The 9493-nt window shown below is 34.0% G+C and overlaps 1 protein-coding gene and 2 long non-coding RNA genes across 3 annotated transcripts in view; 1 reads left to right on the forward strand and 2 right to left on the reverse strand.

The window, feature by feature from the left end:
• The window catches only part of LOC109582401 (uncharacterized), a 4735-nt gene extending 1829 nt beyond the window's left edge, over positions 1 to 2906 (forward strand). Inside the window, exons 2-3 of the long non-coding RNA XR_002185078.1 lie at positions 1147 to 1195; positions 2752 to 2906. This is a non-coding gene — a long non-coding RNA (uncharacterized LOC109582401). The remainder of the gene's footprint in view (positions 1 to 1146; positions 1196 to 2751) is intronic.
• Positions 2907 to 2943: 37 nt separating this feature from the next.
• On the reverse strand, positions 2944 to 4174 carry LOC105312899 (ubiquitin-conjugating enzyme E2 36-like). Its single transcript, XM_011405895.2, has 8 exons — positions 4009 to 4174; positions 3854 to 3966; positions 3686 to 3805; positions 3581 to 3636; positions 3460 to 3533; positions 3257 to 3405; positions 3068 to 3209; positions 2944 to 3012 (listed from the first exon to the last, which is right to left on the reverse strand). The coding sequence occupies exons 1-8, from the start codon at positions 4081 to 4083 to the stop codon at positions 2989 to 2991; spliced, it is 753 nt and encodes a 250-aa protein (XP_011404197.1). The 5' UTR covers positions 4084 to 4174; the 3' UTR covers positions 2944 to 2988.
• Positions 4175 to 4812: 638 nt separating this feature from the next.
• Positions 4813 to 5893, reverse strand: LOC109582402 (uncharacterized). The gene is made up of 8 exons (XR_002185079.1): positions 5802 to 5893; positions 5634 to 5755; positions 5458 to 5588; positions 5325 to 5411; positions 5217 to 5277; positions 5105 to 5157; positions 4897 to 5062; positions 4813 to 4852 (listed from the first exon to the last, which is right to left on the reverse strand). It is a non-coding gene; the product is annotated as an uncharacterized LOC109582402 (long non-coding RNA).
• Positions 5894 to 9493: the final 3600 nt, after the last annotated feature.

Consider the following 9493-nt stretch of genomic DNA (forward strand, 5'->3'; position numbering starts at 1 on the left):
TCTTGACCACTTTCTCAAGGGTAATAGACATTATAACCCCAAGACATGTTATAAGTAGGTTTTAGCCTGTTAGATGCATATGGTAGCGCTTGGACACCTGAATATCTGATATGCATGTACTTGTATAGGGTGGTTATGGTTGTTACAAATAGGGCTTCATAGGAGTGAGTTGTTTTTTGGGGAGTATGAGTTGCCATAGGTAGGAATTTCTTAGAACTAAGCTAAGTACACCACAATTTAATGTGTGTAGTAGTACAACTGACTTCCAGTGAAAACTATCAAACACTTAGTAATCTCATGCATTGCTTGTAAATTTCCTGTTATGTACATGTAGATCACTTTTAGAGCTTGCTGCTTTATATAATTCATAGTGTAATCTTTTAAGCTTATAATGAAAAAGCTACATTAATCAATTGTTAATTACAATGGGTAATGAGTCAAGGAAAAACAATGCAACATATAGTTGTACATTAGTGTACCATATGTATCTGTTTAGTATGTCCAAGGCAAACATCTACTGTAATTCTGTACAAATACACTGGTTACTATTACACAATATTTTTCCACAATGCAAATGAATGCTACAGATTCTATTGAAGTTAACAGTGTGTACTGCTTTAAACGATGCCACTGTGCCACAATAAGTATAGAATCTATTCAATCATTACAGCTTTACTATTCACTATGACATCGGCAGTTGTTATTGAAATCTGCTGTTCAGTATGTTCAACCCGAATAGAGACTACAACATCTATAGAAATACAATACATTTTAGATTATCAGTAAACAGTAGTTTGTTCAATGCATGATGTAGCCAATACCTTTTATTACTGTTAAAGTATATTAATAATTAGGTCATCATGTATAAATTGGCTCTCCATGTTCCTAGCATTGTAATCATTTCAATATTTATTTTAATTATGGAATATGTCATGTTACTATTATGAGTATCACAAATTAATTTGTTTGGCTAATAAAGGCTCACTATCATTTGTGTTTTGTCCTTTTGATTTATTGTTATAATGCAAGACACATAGTGCTCATTGACCTGTTTTGTATTCCAATCTCATGTGATATTATTATTTTAACTTACGAGCTACAGTTCAGGTGTCTTTATAAAATTTCTTTTTATACAATGTATTTTAGGTCAAAGTCTTCTGGAATGCTGTTTACACTTCACATCAGTTTAATAAAGGTGTGTACAATGTAGACCATTAATTTGTTGAAATAGGAAGTACTATATGTACATGTTCACCAATGTCATTTGTGTTAACACAAAAATAGCTTGTATTAAGTTATAGCACTTCTGTTTGTTATTCAATCCTCTATTTGTGTTATGTGTGTAAATCAGGCTATAGACCATGATAATACATGTATATTTTACCTGTCAAGGCCTCAAGGGGCTATCAGTATTAGGACGCATCAATAGTCCATAGATATACAAGGTAGCATATTTCCCTCAAACTGGTGGATAGTGTGCATGATTCTCCAAGTATTTATATTCTCCCTTTATTGTCCATTTTAGTGTGCATTGACTGTTTTTGCCATTTGATTATCATGTTGTAGTGAACTAATCAGTGTTAAATTACTTTTTAAGGTGTTATTGAATTTTCTGTACACTGTTACATGTACATGTATGTGTGTGGCTGGAAATAGTTTTGATAAGATTTTATGGCCTGCCTCTCTCTTTCCTGTTTTTACACTTGTTATAGTTTGTGTAGTTGCTTGTAAGGGTGCCATGATTAGGTAGTAATGTATCTTCAAATTGTACGTAATAGACCAATCAGTATAGCACTATACACTTATTACGCTTTATTATTCATTGTCAATAGGTGTCTTTAGGCCTTTGTAGCAATGCCTTTAACAATTATAGAACTTTCGACTAGTTCACAGCTTCACACAATACATTGCTTAGTTCGTACTACATGTACGTAGTGCATGTACATGTAGCTAGTCCATTTCTTTGTTTTTTAGGGAGTCTAGTATTCATCTGCTCTCAGTGCTGTGTTCATTCTTCAAATGTGTTGTTTGTACTGTGTTTAATTACTCCTACAATTGTACATGTATAGCTATTGGTTCATACATTACTCATGTAAAGTTATTGGTTTTTTGGTTTGTTAATTTGTAGTTGGACTAATTACTCCTAGTTGTTGGTTCATTAGTTTAGAATATTGGGCTGGGCTCTGTCTGAGTAGTTACTTTAAGTCAAAGAATGATAACAGCAGCTGCTATCTCTACATGTATGTGTATGTATGAGTAAGCAGCTTACTATAATTAGTAATGGATGATGATTACAAAACAGGGTTCACATCTGTTAAAGTGTTACGGATGTCTCAAAAATTATAATGTACAGAGAATTTTTTTCTACATCTTACTAGTATGGCCATATTGGCCACTAATTGGAATGCTTACATTGCTTAAAGTGTAGCAAGAATTTGCACCTTTAAGACTAACTCCTATAATGAAATCATGTATCCATTTTAGAGCTATAGGTCTATGCCTAATATAGAAGACATCGTTCTAGATAGAATTGCATTGCTATAAGTGTACTCTAATTTTATCCTTGCATGACTCTATACAAATGTTTATAGCAATAACTTTTAATGTGACAAACATAGATTTATTATACATGTACTTGTACATGTGTATTTTATCAATCAATTAATTAAGGACAGAATCGCTTAATTTTGGCTGTAATAGTCATTGGTTTGTTATTTTTCAGAAAATTTTAGTATTCATTTGTCCATTTAGGTTGTTAAAAAACTGAGATGATTGCCAAACTCCCTGAACTGCTACGTGATCTGTGAATCTAATCTATAAAATGTAAATAACAATTACTTAAAGAACGAGTATGTTTTTAACTTTTAGATGTGATGATTTTGATGAATGATTTTGTGTCAAATCAATACATTTAAGTACATTTTTATTCGCATCATTGTTAAATTTAATTATTTTTCAATGTAAATAATCAAGTCAGTTGCACATTGTTCAAGATATTTGTCCACTAAGTTCCTATACAAAGTACATAGTGTACATAGTAAATATAAACTTATTTCATTGAACTAACCTTGTGTAAGTCATCAAATGCTCTACTTGAGTGCAATCTGACACTTTCTCTAGCTTTTTTGAAATATTCACTTGCCACTTGAAAATATGCAGTATCACTTTTGTCTTTACCGCTCTGGTATCCATATTCTTCAACAAGTGCACTATAGTAATTGATTTATGATGATTATTCATTGCATTAATACTGTACCTGTCAAGGGGTGTATCAATATCAGGACACATCAACAGTCCATAAATGTAGCTCAGTATTTCTCTCATACTGGTGGAGGGTGTGTATGACTCTCCAAGTATTGCATGACATATCCTCCCACTGCTCCCACTAACATTGCAATGATATATCTATGACAGTAGTAGAATAAAAAATGTTTGTGTACATGTACAATGTAACCATACTTGTGTAAGAAAGCGTATTTCAGGTTGGGTATAGGGATATTTTTTAGGAAATTCAACACTCAGAGCAAATACTCCTAAAAAGTAATTATTGTTGTATCACAATTGCAATGACAGAGTTAACCTCTTGAATAAGCACTTTCATTTGGGACAAACATCAGCACTTTCCATTTCAAATAACTGTGATTCATTAGTAAAGTAATGCACCTACGGTAGATTATGGTCTTACCTTGTTTGACTTGGATAAACTGTTATGCTGTCATGAGGATTATGCATGAACTCTTTAAGTTCTCTTAATATCCTTCTTTGCTGTAAACCCTTTGGTGTTTCTTTTAACTGATCTATGTGGCTTTGAGTAACACAAGTAAAGGTAGTTTGTCAAAATGTATTGAATTACCTTTTCATTGATTGTGTCTTTACTTTGTGAAATGCTTCAATGTAACTTGATTTAAAGCTAGTCTCTGTTTCATATGGATGACGGTTGATATTTTGCAGCATGCTTAAATCAGTCTGTATAAAGGGAATTACAGTTGCATACCATTTCATAATTACTGGATATTGTCTAGGCACCCTTTCACTCAGTGAGAGCATTGCATCTAATTCAAAGTATCTGAGTGCTTTCTGCATTGTTTTAGGGAGAACACAAACACCTCCTGTATGTATGTGGTGTGTTTGCAATGACTTTGATAGTACAATTACATAGTAAAACCTATTGCATGAGAGAATGAATTGTGTTCTTTATTATCTTCAGGGAATGTCAGTAAAACAGTATCTACAATTACATTGCTATCTTGAGTCTTTTTCTTGCAGTTGCATGCTTAGAATAATGAAAGCTAATAATCCCAACCTTTAAATTGCTAATATTACATTACAAGGCATGAAAATAAAGAATTATTTCCCCCTATAAAGGAATGGAGTTATCTGCATCAATGCCTCTTATGATGTCACGTTTAGCCACACCCACCGACAGGAAGTAAATTGGCAGGAAGCAAAAAGTGCATCTTTGAAGGCTCATATCTCAGTGAATAAATTTTTTTAGACAATGGAAGTTGGAACACATCATTATTATGGTCAGGCAATTATATAAAGATCATAAAATAAATACCCTAAAAAATCACTACACTTACACTTTAATATGGAATAATACCAGATACCTGCATGTATGATGTATATTATTATTATGTACTTTTGTAGATGACAATGCAGTTGCATATAAAGCTTCAGAGATGTTCTGTCTATCAGTTAAACAAATTATTCTCCTAAAATTAGTTTCAGTTAGTATAATTTACATTGAATCTTGCCTTTTACAATTAAATTGTTTAAGTTGCTGAACAGCACTAACAACTGCAGCTCTCAATTCTGTTGAACCTCTTATCTTAATGTCATTCAGAGTAGTCTGTTACCAATGATATACATGTATGTGAAATATGATTTTTGTACCTCAAATTCTTCAGTGTTGAATTTCTTTGTGATTTTTAGTTTAACAGTGACTTCTGACCCAAATATAGTTAGTCCTAGTGCATGGTGCAGCTTATATGCTTGTGTACGTGTTGCAAAACTGTTGAACAATTGTTTAGCAGCATCAATCCTCTTCATATTCCCAATTCTATGTTTCTGCTCTAAAAGTTCAAAATACTTAAACACTTACTCTTTGAAAACTACATTTCCCATAGAACCAGAACCACGCTGATCCAATAGTATCTGTGACAGAACCATTATATTTGTATGTACATGGTGTGTGTACATGTCTAATTTTTTACCAAAATTGCTTCTTCTGTTTCCCATTGTATACCTTCTTTAGGTGAAATGATTGCAGATTTTCTACATAATTGCCCTTTCTTATTTTTATATTACCAAAATGGATATACCTTATTTCATCATAATTTTGAATTCTCTCACTGCCTTCATTGATGACTCCTTTTATATCAGATATAACTTGCATTTTAAGGCCTGAGCTAATAATTTTATTATCAGCTAAAATTTAACTGCTATAATTCTAACTTTCCAATTTTCTCAAGGTCAGATTTGTGTATCACTTGTTGATAGCCACTTTCAGCACTAGCACATGCATTGTAGAATTTTTGTTTTTTGTCTGTATTTTTTTGTTGAGCCAAGAAAGTAGACTAGATGTGCTTTAAGTGTGCCAAACATAAATCTGAAGTTACTCAGTGGCAAACCTTCACTATTGTATGTTAAACATTCATCACTGTATAATCCTTGAGGAATCTGGATATGTAGCTCTGTTAATGAGTGTAGCATCTCATACCACTTAAAAGGCATTTCCACCTTTTTACAAACTCTATACAGTTATAAATGATAAATTTATATCGTAATTTGTAACTGACTTTAGTATCTCATTCTTTGGTGGATTTGTCCATACACATACTTTTTTATCTGTTTCCCAAGGAAAACACATGAGAAGTTTAGCAGTCTTGACGTCTGGTTTTAGTTGTTCTTTTGTAAGCTTGCTGAAAAATTCAATCATTGGCTCGTCATCTGCCAATAAAAAGAATACCATACTTTTTTATTTTTGTGAGCTGCATAGTTAACCATACTTTCAATTTTGGTTAGGATGTTTTCCTTATCAAAAGGATCTTGTGTATTATCTGCAGCTACACGTACTGGAAAATGTATCCTTGTTCCTGATAAAGGGCACACTAGTGAGCAGTAGTGTGTTTTAACATTTACTGTACATGCCTCGTCTATCTCCTACATGGGCATATAAATATAACAATAATGTGCTGTCTTGCATGGACTAAGTGGCAGTTGTATTGTTTTTCAACTTACATACGATTTGTGTATTAACATAGAGAAAATATAATCTGAATATTCAAAAATATGATCTTTACTCACTATGTGTAAAAATGAAATACTGCAATACCTGCTCATACCTGTAGCAAAAGTGTCAAGAATTGTTTTGAAAAGCAAGTAGAAACCCTCAATTAATTCTGTCTGTATATCAAAGAAAAATATAGATACAGCATTTAGGTAGTTAATAGAACTTAACCAGCCAGATATTGTGAGGAATGAAAATTCTTTCAGATTTTGTAATGAATAAATTAAAGGAGGGAAATCAGTGAATGTCATTAAGTAAGACAGGAATTTTTCAAAGTCATAGCCTTTATTAAGGGGCTGAAGTGAGCACTATAATTGTCACATGCACAATAATAAATAAATTAAATAAACAACGTACGATGAATTTAAGAATTGAGAAGAATTTTGTGATTCCTTTTTTGGTTTGTGGTACCAAAAAATTATAATTTTGACAGCCATAATTGATTGACTGGGGCTGGACAATTTCTAATGGGTTTCTCAATGCAACCCTAATGCGATCTCCATATTTCAGTTCTGTAAATGCTGTCACTCGCTCATAAATATGTCCTTGGCACCTTTAGTCATACATTTTATAAACTCACTTTAATTTGTACTACCATATAGCGGGTTTGTTTCGTGAGGGTAAACTTTTGTTTTCCATCCTCAAAATGACTTTTGTGAGGTTAAACATTCGTTCTGAAGACGTTAATAAGCTACCACACCTATTAAAACTAGAATTTCGTTTGGTTAATTGTTCGTTCTCCCATCTTGAAGAATGAAAAGAACAAAAGTTTAGCCTCACGAAACAAACCCGCTATATGGTATTGTTTAGTTTACCTCACATAAAGTGACATAAATGGAACTGGTATGTCTGTGACACTAAACTTTTTGTGCAATGTCTTCAGGAGAATCACAATCCATGTTTATAGTTAACTGGGAAGGAACCATGGAAAGTAGTTTCAATTACAAAAGTTTCCTGACCTATACTTTATTTAATTGTTACATTTAGATTACTTTTGAGTCTTACCTATTTTATGATTTAATTTAGGTAATGAAATAAATTCCTTTATTTTATGTGGTTGCTCTTTTGATCGTCTTAATACATAAAATAAGTCACCATCATCTGTTTTCCATGACCTTAGAGTGCCTAGTATAATGCATAACTGGATGGATGCAGTTAATATTTAATAATTGGGGCGAGCATGAGCGAGACCCACACTAATCTGTCTAGGTCTACAGTGGAACCTCTGTATAACGGTCACCATTGGGAACTGGTCCTTTGGCTGTTATAGAGGGGTGGTCTTTATTGAGGGGTTTCAGCTTAAAGTGTCGAACTTAAGAAATATTTAACTGTGTTGCCTTCTTAAGTATCTTGATTTATTCCTCAGGTCAATAACAAGTACAAAGGTCCTGAAGGTAGTGTGCAAGAGATAGCAGGGAAATAAGCGAATTACAGCAAGAAAGAAAGGGAATGCTCAAGTTTTCAGCCATTTTATTTAGATGGGTGGGGCTGTAGGTGACGTTTTATGATGAAAACATCCGGTCTAGGTGTTGGGTGTGGCCACATGGCCGTTAAAGAGAAGTTTTTCTCAATGCTTTATGCTGTGTTGGGGACGTTTTGAGTGCTCGTTATACGCAATAGAGAGGTGGTCGTTCTTCAGGGGTTGCCTTAACAGGCAAGTAAGTGTAGTTTGCATCCGGACCTAGACATTTGGCCGTTATATGATAGACGGCCGTTACTTAGAGGTGGTCGTTAAGCGAGGTTCCACTGTATTTGCGTTACGTCTTGTTTATGAACGGAAGAATACGAAAATTAAATTAGTATACTATTATTGATAAATTTGGACCACGTGGGCAAAATTAATCTAGAGGGTGTGGTCAAAAAGAGCAAGATGGCGGAAATTTTAACGTGACAAACTCATGGATTGAGTTTCTAACAGTTAGATAAGAGAGAGGGGCTGTCTAAAGCATCTCTAAAGGCTGAAGAACTTAAAAGCAGTTTGATCTAAGACTTCTCTAGATTATATTCCTCTCATTGAAAGAATTATAATTGTGAGAGAAGCTTGATTAGAAGTTTAGCTTGGCACTGGCATTTCTCAGAATAGCAGGACAGTTCATTCTTGTCTTTTTTACTGGGTCATTTTGGTCAGTTGTGTTAAATGGTGTGTTTGCTCTGTTCAGACCCTGTTGGGCCATAAGGATGGGGTCTGAAATTCTGAATATGCATGCACACTAAGAGCTGGATTGATTTTATTTAGTTCAATCTTATTTCAAATGGTAATTGATGGAAGCTAGTAGATTAGAAGTTTAACTTGATACATTTTCTCAGTGTGGCAGGACTCATTCTTGTCACTTTTACTGGGTTATTTTGGTTGTGTTAACTGGTGTGTTTGCTCTTTTCAGACCCCGGCCATGAGGCCGGGGTCTGAATATGCATGCAGGCTAAGAGCTAGATTGATTTTTATTTAGTTCAATCATATTTCAATTGTTTTTATTAATGGCTCATGCTCGCCCCCACAATGTTTACATTCACCTAGTTTAATTACCTTGTCCTGTTATTTCATTATTGGACTCGCCGCGTAGGCGAGTATTAGGTAGTTTGGTTGTCTGTTACCATGAATAGAGGTTCTGCGCGAGTCAATTAATTAATGCACTTCCTTGACAACCGTTGCTATCCGCCATGTTGGGTGTCTGAGAGCGCGATAATTAGCACATGGGTGTACGTGGTTGCAATGCCTGGACACTCTTGTTGTATTATAAACTGTGAAAGCAGGTCTAGCCTGTCATCTAGCTCATCTTCTACAAGATTCTTTAGAATTCCTAAAGTAATTCATCATCAGGGAGAGCAGACAAAGTGTCTTAGTGAAAGAAGGCTCACTACCTGGCTAAGCAGGATTAATAGGAAAGGTTGGAGTCCAAAAGAGCACAGTAGAATATGCTCACTTCATTTTGGACAAGGTATCATAAATATAGAATTACAATTTAATAGCATAATACTGACAGGAGAGCCTGCATCTCTGTATGCAGTGAATGACCCTGACTGGGCACCCTCTCTTAACTTGGGTTATACACAGTATGAGTCACAAGTTCAGTATGAGGCTGTTGCGTTGTAATAATAAGAAATCAATTTACAAAACTTAACTGTAAATGTATGTGTTAACACACTTAATAATAACAGATGAGTTAGAGTGGAAGAGACAGTGAATATTAATAATGATGAAAT

Source organism: Amphimedon queenslandica, unplaced genomic scaffold, assembly GCF_000090795.2.
Source record: "Amphimedon queenslandica unplaced genomic scaffold, v1.1 AMPQUscaffold_13385, whole genome shotgun sequence".
NCBI classification, from domain to species: Eukaryota; Metazoa; Porifera; class Demospongiae; order Haplosclerida; family Niphatidae; genus Amphimedon; species Amphimedon queenslandica.

Coding starts and splice junctions, on each gene's coding strand:
- LOC105312899 (XM_011405895.2), bottom strand. CDS start 4,083: ATGCAGAAAGCACTCAGATACTTTGAATTAGATGCAATGCTCTCACTG. Junction 3,967..4,008: donor GGGTGCCTAGACAATATCCA/GTAATTATGAAA, acceptor CCCTTTATACAG/ACTGATTTAAGCATGCTGCA. Junction 3,806..3,853: donor AAGACACAATCAATGAAAAG/GTAATTCAATAC, acceptor TGTTACTCAAAG/CCACATAGATCAGTTAAAAG.